Below are 17,979 nucleotides of genomic sequence, written 5' to 3'. Positions count from 1 at the left end.
TGGCTGCTTTCTGCTAAAACCACAATTGTGCAATCATGGATCCTCCAGAAATGAGCCAGACCTGGGCTCTGAGCTGAGCTCCTCACCAGTTCTACTTTAACTACCACTGCTTCTGGGAGTTGTGAAGTGCATTTATAAAAACAAATGAGCTGGCAATGGAGAAAAGAATGGAGCATTCACAAAGGTACGTGGAGGATGACAGAGGAGCCTACCTGGAGGCAGCTATAAGCAGAAACATTTAGTCCACCATAACAGGAGAAAGCCACCACTATGGAGATGGATATCATCTCAGGATTCTTCTGAGAAAGTCTAAAGAGTGAGAAGGATTAAGAGATTAAATTGTCATCTCTGCTATAGTCTGACAAGTCCTGTAGTCCAGACTTGAATTATAACTGCTTCTAACAGCTTGGAAACAGAGAATTGCTGATGTAACACTTGCAATTACAGATAAAGTTCTTTTATGCCCTCCCATCCATTGAATATGTAATGTATACATAGATACATGCATACTGTAGGACATGCACCTGGAATTGTGCCCTTTAGTTTTGATTTTTTTTTTCAAACCATCATCAGGGAATAATAATGAAGAAAGAAGCTTTCCAGCCATGCACCTCTCAGCTGAACTGCTCTTATTTCATCATGACTAAAATGTTACATTACTCCCAGAAGAATGGTCAAAAACTGAATTACAGCTTTGTTTCAAGGCATGAATGACTAATTAAACTACATTTTATTTTTGTCTTGGATTACTCTGATCTCATGATCATCAGCTGGTAAATTGTGAATGGTTTGCAAGAACACTTTTTTGTCCTTTGAAGGTCTAAACAACAGTTCTGTACGAACAAGTTGAACTAAAAGCAGCAGAAATTCCAACATCAAGAGCTGCCACAACAAAATACACAGCATACTGCCTCACACTCAATAATTCAGGCAAACAGATGAGTAGCAAGACCCACAATCATATTACAAATCACAAGATGAGAACTATTTAATCACACTTAGCTGCACACTAGAAGTGCACTTAGAGGCACACAAGAAATGTCAGACTACACTGAGAGCGTATAGAGGCACAAGCACATGTGAGGCTGGCAAAGCACCACACAGTATTGATTGGAGGGACAAATGGAGAAATGCAAAGAGAATGTAGCCTAACATGAATAAGAAACTTATACCAAAAAACCCACAAAGATTATGAGGTGTTTCTATCAGCAATGTTTAAAAGGCATCTACGAATCCTTTCAGGATCCTATTGCCCAGGAGCTTTTCCAGACCAGGTTCTACTAACACTTTTACCCTGAAAATCATACAGGGCACTAAGGGGATTAATATATCCATATAAGTGATCTGACTGGTACTTTGGAAACACAATTCTGCTTTGACATTTCTCTTAAGATGACGTATAAATACATTCACACATTACAGGAAGATCTGCCAGTCAGAACTACAGTATGTTTTCTTAATTTGGAGCTTCTGAGGACTCTAAGGTGCTATTGCCTAACAGAAACAAACTCTTGATTTATGGCAATCAGGAAGCTGCACATGCAAAAAAAAGCACCTGAGCAGAAGAAGTTTTCTCCCACTGCCATAGATTACTTTGTCAGGATACTGTATGATGTCTCTCCCCACTAACCAAATTAAATTTAATGTCACATGAAATTTGCACATGAACCAAACCCAGAAAATTGTAAAGGTGCAAAAGAAAACAATTTAAATGTGTCTCCTGTAATTCTCATTTCAATTACCATGCAGTTCATCAGGTCTACTCAAACACGTAATTCTCTCCTTGTGTTATTGGCAACACCTTTACTAGGAAAAAGAGGTCCAGTGCAGTAAGAAGTCCAGCATAAAATTCCCACTTCATTTTTAGGTCACTGAATACAACCTTATGGCAAGAGAACCAGCACTACTCTGCTACATTAATATATTGCATTCCTACTTGCATGTAAGATTTCTCTTCTGTACAGCCCACACTAAAATTTCCAATGTCAGCTCCAATAGTAAAACAGTTCCATTTCACAGAGGTGTTGAAGATACTCGATCTAAACCTTTTCAGATGTTTATCCTCTTCTTAGCATCTCTTATAGCTAGCTGTAGAACAAGAGTTCAGTGTTTTCCAAGTCTCTTGTCTATCTTATACTGAAAATGTAATATAGCATTCTCAAGTTCAGCTCAGCTTTTCAGCATTTTCAGCTGGACTCCAGAGCCAGAGAACTTCCATGTAGTTGGCACTGGGAGTGTTACATTGGCAGTGACTTACAGCTAGGTCCAACAAAGAAGGCAAATACAACTCAGAACAACTCTCCCTCTAAAAGCAACTGCCTGCCCCTAATGAAGAGTTCTTCAGTTTTAACGTATGGAATGTGCTTTTCATCCTCAGAAACCTTACTGGGAAGTGCCTGTGCAAGCAAAGAGGAACATGATACTGATGGCTAAGGACAAGCAGATTTTCTTCAGAAAAGAAACCAGTGAAGCCAGTGAAGGAAGAGAAGTAATACCCAAAAGGTCTAAGAAGAACTTAAAAATTTCTGTCTGAATTCAGTTACTCAACATTTATTATACTGTACACCAAAGAAGAATAAAATACCTAAAACACACAGCCTCCCATGTTCCAGTTCATTGAGGGAGCATGCTAAAGCAAAGCAAGCCTGCTCTAGAATATGAGAGCACCAGGGTAAATTGACTTATCTACACTGGATTCATGAGATGATATTCAAAGATGCAACTGAAGTCATCCTCTTTATCCCCAGTTTACTGACAAAGTTGTAGAGCTCCAAGACAGCTGACTATGTAGGACAATCAACTGTTTGCTTCAACCAGTTTTAGCTCTTCCAAGTAAAAGAAATAAGCTGCCAAATACCACCTATTGTAGGAACTCAATCAAGAGCCACAGACATGACCAAACACAGGAAGCAGGTAACAAGCTGTGCATTGGCAGCCAGTATGCTTCCTGTCAGGAAACATTGTGGAGCTAGCTGAGACTTTCACAAACTAAAAATGTGTAGTCTCAAAAAACAAAAAAAAAGGCTGTTCAGTGACAGGGAAAGATGAGATAAAATGTCTGCTCTTCTTTATTTGTATTTGTGCTACTGAGTAATTTTCATATGCAAAGGTTGTGATGGTTTGCATAAGGAGGTAAAACAGAAATCAGCTGCGAAAATCTGACAGGAATCATTGAAAAAGTGAGTGATTTGACATGATCAGCAACCATCTGAAGAGCATTTGCAGAACCATTAAGATAGCTGTTGCTGTATCACTTAAATTTTTTCAACAGAACAGCTTTAAATAATCAGTTTCTTAGACCAAACACTGGAACTATATGACATGAAGCCAATTCTGATGTAAAAGGAGGACATTTTATCATTTTTTCCCCCACATAATCCCTTGTTATGATTTCTTTTGCCTCACAGCCACCAAGAGCACAGAAGGTGATGTGGAAAGATAGACGCATACTTTTCCTCAGAACTTTCTGTCCATGCAGAAATCGGAAATGCCTTCACACCACCCCTTTACAGCTCAAAGCCTTTTCACTTAAAAGGAGAAAGCTACTTCATTTCTTCCCAAAATAGCAACAAGGAGGTTGAAATGTAACTGCTGCTTGACTACACCAGAGACTCTAAAAAGGAAGCACTATTACTACCATGTTTCTTTAAAAATTCATTAAAGTAATTTTTACCCTACACCAACTTTCACCAGCTATATAAAGGGCAATATGTAATCTGTATTTTGTATCACATGTAGAATATCCAAGCAGATGAAAGTGGCTTATTTCATCAGATTTTTTTGAATAGCTTAATACTCACCTCCTTTCTTCATTCATCCACTGAATACAATGACCTAAGTCTTCTTAAAGATTCCACTGAGGATAAAGCTCTCTTCCACCACCCAGAGAAATTTCACAATAAAGATTTTTACATTTTTGTATTATAGGAGGATTTTCAAATACAGCCATTAGCTCTTCCCCTCCCCCCACCACCCCTCACTTCCTTGAAGTATTTGAATTTGAACTGCAAGGGCATTTTTGAAGCAATTCTCCAAATTATTGCCACTTACCACTTTCAGTTCATTTTTTGTTTAGCTTCAGCATTAGGAGCATTAGGAGCTACCCTTTAGAACAGGCTAAATTAGAAGATGAACTACAAGAGCACAAGTGCTGCACTCCCCTAGTGCAACCCAATCTCACTTTGCACATAATGCAAAGTACATGTCATGCATGTGTCACGTCCTCAGTGTCAACTCCTCCATTGTACAGACATCCTTCCGGAGGCCCACACACTTTGTTAATGTCTTAGCAGATCAGGTTTAAAGTTGGTTTCATTAAACTGTGCAACTGTTTGTATCAGAGAGAAGGAATCTTCAATAGCTCATGTGTTAAGCATTAAACTTCAGCTGCACTTTCACCTGATTATTCTAGAAGGGATGGAAGGAGCAGCAATCAGAAGAGCATTGTTTGCCAGCTGATGAGACATCTCAGCAAAAATGCCTTTAGATGGAACATTAGTTCAGCTTTTATATACAGGTATTTGACAAACCAGAGATACAGTGAAAAATTAAATGTTCAGATTTCCAGAAATCTATAACATTCTTTAAGTTCCATTAAAATTAGCCCAACAATTAGAACATCTAAAATAATTTTGCAACTCACAAATATATTTTTTAATTCTTTTCTTGGTCACTCATTATCTCTGCAATTAGACTGAGTTTACTTAATTTTTATGTCTTCCTTTTTTCTCCTCCATGTTCAGATACGTCCCATAGTAGAGAGGAAAACCTGATCTGTCCAGTTTTGAGTATTACAATTTCATGTAAAGCTGCACAGCACGTATATATTCATAAATGTATACATGAACTCAAAGATAAAGATACACTCATTCTTGGTAAAAAACCTATCTCAAAGAACAACTAAATAAATGTATATAAAATGACAAAAATTTAGGTCTGGGTTTCACACGTCCAGTAACGTTCAGGCATTCATCTCCCTTCCTTTATCTGGCCACTGATGCTGCTACAGTGCTGTCACTTGCTGTGCTCAGGAAGATCGACTGGGCAGGCCCCCAGGGAAACACTCTGCCAGTCTCCCAGGGTGGGTCACTTTTCCTGATGCCATTCACCATCCAGCTGTCAAAACCTTTGTGAGGACAAGGGGCAGGAGCAGTAGGGATAGGCTGGACTGGAGAATTTCACTGCTGTCAAAGGAATGTATTTTCCAAATTTTGTTAGGGAAAAACCTGTGTTGCTTTACAGAAATCAGGACAGACAGTAGACTGTGTACTGGCTTTTATATTTGTTTGGATTAAGTAACTCCTCGAGGACTGACCCTTTGCCTGCTGGAAGATGTAAAGGCATCTGAAGTGAGTATTTCACTGACCTCTGAGGGGAATTCACAGGTACCATGCTTACACTCATTCTGTCTGGGTACATAAACGTGCACATATACTGTAATAAATCTGGGAGAAACACTGCTTTCTTAGATGTTCAAGTACCTTAGATATCTAAGTTAGGCCCCCAAGTAAAGTTAAGTTATGAGCTAAGTTAATGCTGCTAAGTGTTGTTTTGTTAAGTTGCTGAGTGTGACTTAGAAGTAGTAAATTAGGCTAAGCACTGCTAAGTACAATTCAGTTGTTAAGTTGTTAACACAAAGCTACAACTGAAGCTTAAGGTATAAATTAAGTTAAAGCTAGGTCTGAGTGTTGTTAAGCTTAAAGGCTGCATTCCTTTTTGCCTTTGCTCTCACCATCCTTTTGTCACACTCACACACTCTTAGTTCTCAGTTCATTTTTCTTTTGATTGCTTGGATTGTGCTTGGTTTTGCTTTTGATTGTGTTTACCTTGGTGTGCCTTAACTATCCTGTAAGTAGTAGAGTGAATCTTGCCAATGAACTTAGTGTGCTGTTGCTTAATACTGATTCTGGGTTTTGCTCATACTCTTACCAATGATTTTTTAAGTGATCTCAAGCACTCGTTTGTAACACTTGGTCAACTTACCACTGCCACAGCATCACTAGCGAGAACAGCATGAGCATCCAGCACTGTATAATAAGCTATATTGGTCATAATATAGATAACAGTCACAACTGGCATAGATACTGCAATAGCCAGGGGCAAGTTCCTGTAAGACAAATAAGAACAAAACTCCAAAACCCACAACTGCAGAAAAAGAAAAATTCTATTAGTAACAGATTAAAGTTATTTATTTGTATCATTTACAATAGAGAGAAAAATAATGAAGCCAGCATAAAGATTTCAAAAAAAGGTATCTCTGGAATCAGAGTTTGATTTCTTTTATAGCTAGAAATTCTAATATAGAAGACTGGGGAAAAAAATCTGATTTTTATAGTAACTTAAAACCTAAATCATGTGTAAAAAGGGATTCTCTGTAACTGCTCTTCAAATACTTTCACTTCAAGGTTTCCAGATTTGTAGTAAGAGCCTTCAAACTTACATGCTTTAAACTATTTCCTAATGTCCATGCTAATTATCACAATTAGAACCCAAAGAAGCAGAGCTCTGAGGTACTACACTCCTTCTCCCTAGGGAATGGGGCTGTCCTTACAGCACTTACTTCTGGAACTGATGCAGAGAGATTTATTAAACCAAACCCCTGTTCTTCCCATCTGCACTCACTGCTGCAGAGAACAAACTAACTGGGCCACACAACAGAGATTCAGATCTAAAATTGCTGAACAGCTATGAGCCCTAGCATGTGGTGTATCTTACTAGCAAGCACATGCCTAGGAAGTTATACAAAAAAAAGTCAAGAGTAACAGGAAAACACTGCTAACCTTTAGATGTGAGCAAATAAGAGTTAACTGTGAGATAAACTCATAGCCCTGAGTGTGCAGCTCCACAGAAAGAAACAACAGAGCAGAAAGAGATTTTTAATGTTAGTCTTTGGCTTTTCTCAGCCTTATTCTTTCCTCAAACCTCACAGAAACATTTAAATGTTTCAAAAGGGAAAGCAGAACCAAGAGTGTTACTCTCACGTTTGCTCAGTTTGAAATCAAACACAGCAGGGTGGCATTGATGTGCATTTGCCATGAACGCTGTTTTCAATAACAACAACAAAAAGAACCTAAAAAAAAACAAGCCCAAAACATAAAAATTATCAGTCTGACTACAACTTTGAAAGTTTCCTCATAAAATTCCTGAGGCCCAGAAGTCCAGCTGTGTCTGTCTGCTGCCATGGAAGCAGAAAAAACAAACATACCTCACAATCCTCCATATAAATCAGTAAATTAGTAACTGGGAATTCTGACTCTTCTTTCAGGTTGCACACTCACAGTAAGAGACCCATGAATCCCACCCAGCACAGAGTAAAAAAGGAAGCAGAAAACTGTGGATTTAATTCAGAAATATTAGACAATGTAACAAAAATCTGAAATAGCATTTTAAGGACTTTGCATCATCCAAGATTAACACCAAGGGATGATGTCAAAAGTGATCTGTGGATTGCAACTTTTGGGTAGACAAATATGAAGGCACAACCAATCAAGTGAACATAAAAAATCAGTAGTAATTTTGTAGTAATTTTGTAGAAGTCTGGAATAACTCATTATTCTCAAGAACTGTCAATGCAGAAAGCTGCAATTTGAAATTCACTTTACCAGCTACCATTCTACCAAGAATGAAGCTTGTATTGGGCACTGATGCCTACCTAGAGGAAATTATTATGAGGAAATTTTCATCAGCTAAATATACTGTGAGAAAAATTGTTTTTCAAAACAATATATCTAATAGAAGAGCTATCAAACTGATAACAGAGAACACTATATTAATTTTAAAAAGAAGAAAAGGCATTGCAACAATACTCAAAAAAGAAGCTCCTCGGCAGAAAAAAACACGTGATTTGAAGGACCAAATGACTGATTAAAATTCAAAATATAGTCTTCTGAATACGTGTACCAAATCTTTGCAAGAGGATTTAATCTGGATGTCAATCTGGAACTCAATCTAACTAAAAAAAGCTAGGGTTTTTTTAGAGTTAAAGTACTTAGCCACAACTTTCCCGGTTAGATAAATGCTCAGTATAAAACTCAACATCCAACATAGATGGGAATAAACTGCAAAAGTCAAAATCAGTTGGGAGAATTAAAAAACATCTCATTCATTCTTTATCATTCAGCTATAGCAACCTGAGCTGTTGCTTATAGTAGGATATAAAAATTATAAAAGAGGATATTCTAACATAAAGGTGTCTGATTACAGACTGACAACTGGGCAGGATTAGCCAGTCACACTTCTAGAGCATAAATTCATGGAAAAGATTAATATTCTTAAATATTAAATCAGAATGATTGCACAAGTAAACACAGACAACACTTAGGTACCTGTTGCACTGCAACATTGAGACCTATTATAATATATAGTAACAACATCTTGAAAGCTTATCTAGCACTGAATACAGCATTCTGCAATCATCTACACTTACTTGTTATGTTTTAATTTCTTTTTCACTTTTAATGGAGTTTAGTAAATCTTTGCTAGTGGTCATCCACAGCCTCACCAGTAGAGCATTTCTACTCATATCTGTGTAAGCTCAGAATTTACCAGTGAAAAACAGCCCAAAACCCAGAAACTTGGGAATCATCCACACTTAGAATGCTCAAATCATTTACCTTTCCGGGTTTTTGATTTCTTCTGTTACGTAATTGAGTGTATCCCAACCAGAGTAAGAAAATAAGGCAGAATACAATGCAAGAGACATTTCTCCAATATCAGTAGAGGATCCCTCAAAAGAGTCCTTAAAATGCCATGTATGTCCTGTGTGGAAAAGAAGCAATTAAGGACAGGATAATAAAACACAGTGAGCAGTATTTTCCTATGTGGCACACAATTACAAAAACACCTCAGAAACTCTAACTCCTTCAAATCTGTTTATTAAGACCTTTTTTCAAATTCTACTCCACATTTCAGCCATGAGAATAAGCACAGCATTTAAAACTACTAAAAATTATTGGGTGTCTATGGTACTATTCTTCAGCTAAACACCTGGTTTGTCCACAGTGGCACAGAAAGTTCAGACACATTAAGTTCAGACTAAGCTATAAACAATTGGCAGTGATAGTACTCAGCTTAAATGTGAGGGTTTATAACATATATATTTAGAAAATAACCCACTCTTCTATCTACTTTTAAATTTTCAAACAGTCTATGCAGAAAAACAAAGATCACAAATTACTTTAGATAACAATGTCAAGAAAACCCCCCACAAACACCTATATGGATGTTTTAGATTTTGTTACTAAAAACAGAAAACGGAGAAAAATTAACAGAGAATTAAGTATTACTGTTAAGATAAAATTTTCCCAAGCTAAAAGTGTATGTATGTTTTTTGGACCAGTATTTGTGAAAACTTTTATTTTTATAACAAAACCAGTATTTGTGCCATCTTTTGACTTTAAGCAGCAAGGCAAGACAAATTCATCACTCACAGTTTATATATTCAAACTACATATATATATATATATATATATATATATATATGTATATATATATGTATATATACATATGTGTGTATATATATATATACACAAACACACACAAAACCACCAAAAACAGAAAGGCAAGTAACTGTAGCTCCAAAATGTGCCCCATACTATGCATCCTGTAGTAACTCCAGTAAAACTGTAGTATTTGAGGCCTCTAAAATATCTTTACTTATATCTCTTCTCTACTTTTTATCCCAATCAGATGTTGCTACTCCCTTGGCACAAACATAGGTGGAGTAACTGCTGAGTTAGGAACAGAAGGAGACAATGTCAAGGAAATTATATGTGAACAACCTCGGTATCTACAAAACAAGGGATGGGCAGATATGCTAAGGATTAAAGCTGGTGCCCACATGCTCCTATTCTTGATTGGTTCACAGTAATTATCTTGTTCATGAACTTTCAACAATAACCAGTTAGAGCAAAGAACATAAATTGTCAGATTGCCAAGGAAAGACAAACATTTATGCAGCTTTGAAAGCAGGATCATTTTCTTGAGCTAAAACACCAAGAAATTCTTCTCAAAGGAAGCATTAAGAACAAAATTAAGTTCAGAATTTCTCGTAACCTGAAGGCACAATGCCCAACACACACACTTTCTAATTCTCAACAACTATAGAGGTCAGGCTTTCAGCAAAAACAGAGCTGTAGCTTCACAAATATACCCACATATTCTCAGCACATTTGTGCTTTAAGTTCACCCACTTTCAGATCACAGATTCATTTTGTAAAAAAAATATTCAATTGATCTCTCTGTAAAGTAGCATGTTCCTTAGAGAAATTTATAATTTTCACCACTCCCACTATATTTTCCTGTCTCTGTGTACTGCTGTTTTCAATTCCTTTTTAATTCTGCACTGCAGGCTGTAAATAACACAAAATTGCTGAGCAATAAATTACCTTCTTTTACCAAGTTCAAAGTCAACTGAGATAGGATGGATATCTCACAACACATGAGATATCATGATTTCATGATAATGCCTAATAATGGTATTACTGGTATTTTCAAAGTGGCTGTATTATACCTTTTTTACTGAGGTATTTCATAAAACATAAAGAGGCAGTTAACAGTCTTTAGACCAGTCATTCAGTTTAACTGATAAGCACAAACTTTTACTTTAATTTTACAAGCTTACCCTGGAATATTTTAACAAGTCCGGCGATGATGATGGCAATAAGAGCAGTGACCTTAGCGTAAGTAAATATATCCTGCACACGTGTGCCCCACTTAACGTAGGCACAATTTATAAATGTTAAAAGACCTAATGAAGGAAGAAGAAAGAAAAATTAAAAGACTATTTGAACAATGCTCAGTTTAACTCACTTTTCAAAGCTTTTAACTGTAATCTAAATATGCACTTACTTGTTATACTAATACTTAAACTAAATGGTTAAACTAATGGTTAAACTAAACCAAATACACAGGTACTGAAAACACTGGTTTCAACAAAACAGCAGGAAACAGATGTTTTAAACACTGTTTCAACAGACAGAAGGAAAGACCTTCCTGTTCCCTGATTACATGCCCATTTTCCTAATGTTATTCTTCATCAGCTGTATTCAGCAGCTACCCTGAAACTAAAGAAACTGACACATGAAATAATTTATTTCAATGTATAAATATAGTTCTAATAAATGAAAGATTATCTAAAAATTCCTTTGGGAAAACATACTAAAAGAGCATTTGGGAAGTTATTTTTATGCTTAGTTGTTAGGTTGAGGATGAGTTCAACATCCATGGAGTAGCTGCAATGCTAAGTATGGTTACAGGTGATACAGTACTCTTTTCCAGTTCTACTGAACTGTATTATGAAGAGAGAATGTATCCCCTCTACAAGGGAATGTACGGAGAGGACAAGGGGGTAATGGCTTGAACAGGAAAGAAAGCAGATTAGATTAGGAGTCACAAAGAAATTCTTCCATGTGAGGGTCATGAAGCACTGGCACAGGTTGCCCAGAGAAGCTGGGAGTGCCCCGTTCCTGGAAGCGTTCAAGGCCAGGTTAGATGGGGCTTGGAGCAACCTGTGATAGTGGAAAGTGTCCTTGCCCATGGCAGGGGGTTGGCACAAGTCTCTTCCAAACTAAACCATTCTGTGGTTCTAAAGAGCATATGCCTTAATACAACAGCTAATACAACAGTAGTCTGGATTTTTACAAACTGGTAGGAAGCAATGAGTATTTTGAGTGTATTTAGTCCTCTATCCCAAAATAAATTAGTCAGACCTATTTCACAAGATTGCAATGAAACTTGAAATGAGACTTTCAGATCTCACAAATATTTTGTAGTTGCTGGCTAAACTTACTCACATGATCAACTTCCCCAAGACAGTTCTAACAACTCTCAAGATTTTGCTTATGTATTCATTACCTTTCTCTGAAGCGGAGAGCCAGACAACCTCTGGCTGAACTCAAGGGCTGTATACTGAATAGGATACAGTATCTTCAGTATTCTTTATTTATGAAAATCCTAATTTGGTACATATTTTTCTTAGCCTAATTATCACTATATTATTGAAACTTCTGTATTTGAAACAGCATTTCTCCCAATTTTCAGATTTCTCTCTAGCTAGTGAAAAAGTGTTTATATACAACTGATCTCCATAGAATTATCTTGTACTGCACATTTTAAATACACATATAAATAGAAACTAAACTTGATTGCTTCAGAAGTAAGGTAGCAGTAAATAAAAATTAAATAAAAAGATGTGATATATTATTTCCTTTCCCATAATCCAAGAGTACTGTAATACTATTGAGATAAAAATTACCTTGTAACAGCTACCAAATTGAAAACAATAACTTTAGAAAGATAACAAAAGTAAGATAATATTCGGACAAGTATGTCACTAGTATGTTAGACAGTCCGGACAAGCTGAATGAGGTTCAACTGATGAGGCATCATGGCAAGATGAGGGGGGAAAAAACCCAGTTGTATCAAATTTCAAAAGTCAGGAGTGCTGCAGCTCCTGAAGAGCCCTCAGGAAAAGAAAACAACTCTGCTCAGTCTCTGCTCTTCTGTATCAGTAACTGGAGTATTTACTCACTGGGTTTATTTCAGCCATATTTTTTAAAGCAACTTTCATTGGGATTCAGTATTATTAGAGTTAGGGCTAGGTCTCTGCTTCAGATGAAATGATACTCTGGTACCTTATAAGGGAAAAAAAAATATTGTTTTTCTTTAATTTAATTATTGTTTAGCTACTTAAAAGTTTCTGAGAACTGTCAAGTTTAGTTCTGCAGCACCAGACAACACCCCAAAATGACTGTCAACGTAATGCTGCACAACACAAAGATTGTTCTTACACCAGCTTTAGTATTGCTATTACTAGAATTAAAAAAAAACAACGAACAAAACTAGAAGCAAACCCCACAACAAATCCACCCAGTCTCACATACAATCTGTACCTAACAAGTGTGCAGACTTCCACTCCCAGCAGCTTCATTATTAAGGGATTAATCATATCCAGAGCTAGTGATCTGACAAACAACATCAGCTGTGCTTGGACAGGGAGAAGTCTAAGCTTTAACAGCTAAACAAAGTTGTAGAGCAGGGCTGAGTCTTAGCACTGAGACTCAGAGCAGGGCAGAACACAGACTTAAACCATAAAACAGACTGCTAAAGTAAATTGTTCCACCTGCCTGAGAGTGATACTGCTGTCATGTGTCTCCACTAAAAAAAGAGGTGCTAAATCCTCTTTATTAGTAGCAAATGTAGAGGACATCACAGTGTTTTTCTCTACCTACTATATAATAATTTTAATTTAATCACTTTGTCGTAATTTCTTGCTTTTTAATAAACTCCTTTTTTTAAGGGATAACTGCCCTCAGAGTGAGGGGATACCTTAAATGGAAGAGCAGATTCTCCCACACTCTTGGATTTGTACCAAGATACCTTGGGACAATACCTGTTTAAGCAATGTGAACATGACATTACAGGCCCTTCATCATTTGGAAGGAAGGAGGGAACAGAATTGATTAAATGGAGATTCTTGGAATAAGTTTGTCATTATTTTTCCCATCAACCAGCACGTTAATGCTTTCACAACAGTAATAAATGCCAAAAATGAAAGGGGAAGCTGCAATCATAACCAGTTATAGAGGTCAAATATCTGAAGTTATTATGAAGGAAATGTCACTGCTGTCATTTCCCTTTCCTCATCCTTTATAGACAACTCTAATAAGGGACATTAGAGCTCTTCCAATAGATGCCTCAAAAAGAAATCAGCTAGAAGCAGCACATACCCTTGCAGCAAATTGTTGGCAGTAAAAAGTCCAAGTTCTGTGTTAGCTTTTTGATACAAAATCATGCCAATACAGGTGACAGGCTCCAGAGCACACAGCTATTTATCAGTACATCACAAAGCACTGTCCTACAGACTTGCTGAAATACAGTTTTCAGTGTTTACTGGAAATGCGATATATGCATAAAACCACATTTAATAGGAAAATCCTAAAATTAAGTAAGACACATACAATCTAATCATACAGATTCATTCTTTTGATACAGAAGAACAGTCCTAGTTTGAAGTGTGTGGGCAGCTGTTCCTCTATATTGACTAACAGAGCTGGCTATATGAATACAAATATTTCAGTGGTTTTTTTGCACACAAAATTTCCACTCTTCAAAACAGCTTTACCACACATACTGCTGTACTGATGTTATTAACAGTTAATCCCAAGTATAAAGAATAATCTTGAATTAATGACTTTTTGAAACCAGAGTAGTAACTGTACCATGTAACCATTGAGAAATTATTGCAAACCAAATTACACCAGAATTTATAGCATAAGAGCCATTCTGAAATAGCTCTTAAGACCACACCAAGAGTATCCTGAGGTTTGATTTAAAATATCTCTCTCAAGGGAAAACAATTTTTACCCCCATTTTTACCAGGTAAGCTTGAAGAGTTCAATACCTTGTTCCGCTTCCAAATCAGAAAATGGTTCACTGTCTGAACACCTGCAAGTTACTGATGTGCTGGAATTGCTCTTTTCCCCACTGTAACTCAAACCATTGCAGATCCAGTATGCAACAACTCTGAGTGTGGCTAAGATTTGTTTTAATAAAACATACCCTGGAGAAAAACTTAGCACAGTAAATGTCAAGAACTACTTACATTCACAAGCAGCTGCTATGAGACGACAAGCGACATACGGAGGGTCACAAGAAGGGAAGAAAGGCTGAACTATGTAGTTAGCAAAGGTGATGGCAATGACTGCCTGACTAGTTGGTTCAACAATGAGGAGTGAGGTCCACAAACGAATAAATGCAATGAAGCTCCCAAAAGATTCCAAGATATATGCATAGCTGGCTCCTGACTTTGTAATAGTGGTTCCAAGTTCAGCATAGCAGAGAGCTCCAAAGACTGAAAATATCCCTCCAACTGCCCAAATTACTAAAGACAATCCATAAGATTTGCTGTAGATGAGAACTCCTTTGGGAGAGACAAAGATACCTGAACCAATCATGTTGCCTACAATAAGGCTTATCCCATTTAGTAAAGATATTTCTTTCTTCAGTTGTAATGTATTTTCATCTCCATCCTGTGTTCTACTTGGATCTGTCCTTTCTGATTTATTGACGGGGCTGTATGCAGCCAGTGAAATTTGTGATTTTGTGTCATCTGTCCTTTCTGCCATTGTGGAAAGACTGTGAATTCTCCACGACTCCAAATCACAATCTAAAACAAAATATAGACAGCTGAAATCATTATAATTCTTTTTTATGACTTTCTTGCAAAATCTTTTTTTCATCTTTTTACCCTATGAGTTATAAATATAAATTATTACCTCTTGTTGCTTCATATTTGTTTTTTTACACAAAGTCAAATTCATGCACAGTTAAACAGCAGAACCAACACAGACAAACCAAAAGACAAATTCCTATATAACCGAGGATGAGAGAGGAACTTCTACCATTAGGAAAACAAACAAAACTGTAGGAAGGACAGAATTAAAATACTCCCATCTTGAGAAGACCAGAAGAAAGAACAGAAAGAAGGACAGTGAGATGTTATAGATAAGGAAGCACCACAAGACCAAGATGGAAGTTCTAAGCATGAACATAGATGTCTTGCAATACTAAAAATACCAATCCAATTACTGTTCTTTCAGAGATAATATATGAGTGATCTAGTAACATGCTACCAATGCACTGAGGGCTCTTGCTAAGGGCCATAGGCAGAGCTACTCACTCCACAATGCCCTTGATGCAACCCTTGACTTCTGACTGACACCACAGTTCGCTCCCTCCCCAGAACTGTCTCCAGATCTCACTGCCTCATTACTCCGTTATCTGAAAGTACAGACTGTACATAAAGGCCCACAGTAGTTTCAATCCAAATTCCTCCATTAGCAATTGTATTTAACAGTATCTAAGGACACAGAAATTACCCTTTTTTCTCTGCATCACAACTGACTGACTGGAAAAGAACCACCTTTTGAAGTCTCCAGAAAATGCTCCCATGCCTTCCAAAAGCAAGTTACTGCTAATAAAATCTCTTAGATCAAGAAGACATTGATAATTCTGAATAAGACCCATTAAACTCATTTTACACAAGTTTTCCTTTGCCCTGCCCCTGATTAAACCGTTAGTGTATACTTCAGCCTTTTACAATACAATAGGAAAAAAAAAGAAAATCTGGGTCAATTAGAATAAACCAGCTAATCTAGTGTGGGGTGTATTTTGTGCTTTTTTTGGGGTAACACTAATTTTACAAGAGGTTTTCTAACTACAATAAACTTGTAAACTGAGAAAACAAACCTGAATATGGGAATTTTGAAAGGTCAACATGCAGTTAAACTACAAACTACATGCGCATCTAGTAACATATGAACATACAAGCTCTTGCAGGCACACCTTTCTGGAGAGAATACCCCTCCTTTATCATAAAGCCAACACTGGTATACTAAAGCACAGAATATCTGACCTGCCATCCCTGAACTAGAATGAAGATGTGCCAATTAAAAAGATTATTTTAATCACTTAAAAAAGTAACTTCAATTGAAATGGAGTACAATTTTTTTATTGAAAAATATGACATCATTCATGTCCAACACATGAATCTTTAGAGACTGTGTTCTTTTAAATAATGCAAGATCATCATCCATCTGTTTAGTTGGATGTCTTTTGGTTTATTTTCCCCTCAATACTCCAAATAAACACTTTAAAGATGCTTAATTACTAAATACACATTTTATTGTTTATACGAGTCACCATCTAGTATCACAGATATACCAGAAGACATCAAATTTCACACTTACAATTAGACCAAAATTTTCAAACTTCCAGAACTTAATCACTGCCATTTCAGAACTTAAAAGCTTGCATACTATAATGAGGCACCTCCAACAAAATTAAATTAACTAGAAGAGAGTTTCTACACACGAGTTACTACAGACAAGTGTCTGCAAAACTGCAAAGGAAAAGCAAAGTAAATTTATCGCAACTGTTGTTACACTTACCGTCTGACTTTCTGTTACTGGTGTAGTAGAGCTAAGTCTTCAATAATACACGTGCTCCATAAATTCACAAGATTATTTGTTCACTTTACAAGAGGAAGTTATTATCTGTAAATGCATATAATCATTAATCAATTATAAATATGATGCAGTCATCAGCAAGCTCTGCAAAACAGCAGAACAAATTAACAAAACAGATATTTTCATTACTAATTTGGCTGTGAGAAGTGGATTTAAAAGAACACTTGTGATGCATAAAAATATCATTCAACTCCAAACTGAGTCTTTTGATTTCAATGAAAAGAACTCGTGACAGGACACAAATGTTTTTCAGAAGGCAATCCACCCCGAACAAAAGTCAGCAGAAGAAACAACAATACTACAGCTATTATTATGGCATCCAACTGCCATTTGAAAACATGCCATGTTCATTTTCAGCCCTTACAGCAACAGGACAAAACTGTGTAAATATGTTAAGAACTGATCACGAATGTATAACACTGCTTTGGTGGTAACTACACAGCTTTATTTCTTACTCACATATCCTAATCATCATTTCCATGTCCTCCTGAACACCTCCCAAAGTACAAATTAATCAGAAGCATATATATTACATGGCATACTCAGGCATTTTGATGATTTAGGTCAATTGAATAATTCAAATCCCATCAAACCTGGTGTGTTAACATGGAGCCAGTTTTGCACAGAGTAACCATGATTTACCTCATGGTCTGGAGTTCAGAGGTGCATCTAATTACCTGCAACTACAGACTCAGTACCTGCCCAAATGCCTCCACCTCAATTAGCAACACGTGACTGCAGTTCTACACAGTTTTGTTACTGATGACCTTGACTGTTTCTTACCCTACTATCTACACCCAGGAAAGAACAATCACAGTATCTCACAACCTAGACTGTCTTGTGCCGCAACTCTCCTTCTTCCCCTCTGAGCCGAGCCTACTATAGCTATTCCAAAATTCTGCCAACAACCAGAATTTGCTTGAAGGTGTGTACAACAGCTCTCTTCTCTAGT

The 17,979-nt window shown here is 36.8% G+C and overlaps 1 protein-coding gene across 7 annotated transcripts in view; it reads right to left on the bottom strand.

Annotated features, from left to right (window-relative positions):
- The window catches only part of SLC7A6 (solute carrier family 7 member 6), a 29,846-nt gene that overhangs the window by 8,701 nt on the left and 3,166 nt on the right, over window positions 1-17,979 (bottom strand). For 5 of the 7 annotated variants that reach the window (XM_015639787.3, XM_015639785.3, XM_015639791.3 and 2 more), the window contains 5 exons: window positions 16,950-17,054; window positions 14,603-15,166; window positions 10,622-10,747; window positions 8,613-8,757; window positions 5,983-6,106 (listed from right to left, as the gene is read on the bottom strand). In XM_015639787.3, the coding sequence (XP_015495273.1) occupies window positions 5,983-6,106; window positions 8,613-8,757; window positions 10,622-10,747; window positions 14,603-15,125 (918 nt within the window). In that variant the 5' untranslated portion in view covers window positions 15,126-15,166; window positions 16,950-17,054. Of the gene's footprint in view, window positions 1-212; window positions 310-5,982; window positions 6,107-8,612; window positions 8,758-10,621; window positions 10,748-14,602; window positions 15,167-16,949; window positions 17,055-17,979 lie in introns of all 7 variants that reach the window. The other 2 variants (XM_015639789.3, XM_015639792.3) reach the window with 1 other exon arrangement.

The sequence above is a fragment of the Parus major genome, chromosome 11 (genome assembly GCF_001522545.3).
Source record: "Parus major isolate Abel chromosome 11, Parus_major1.1, whole genome shotgun sequence".
NCBI classification, from domain to species: domain Eukaryota; kingdom Metazoa; phylum Chordata; class Aves; order Passeriformes; family Paridae; genus Parus; species Parus major.
Note: the sequence above shows the minus strand (reverse complement) of the source record. Positions and strands in the feature narration are given on the sequence as shown.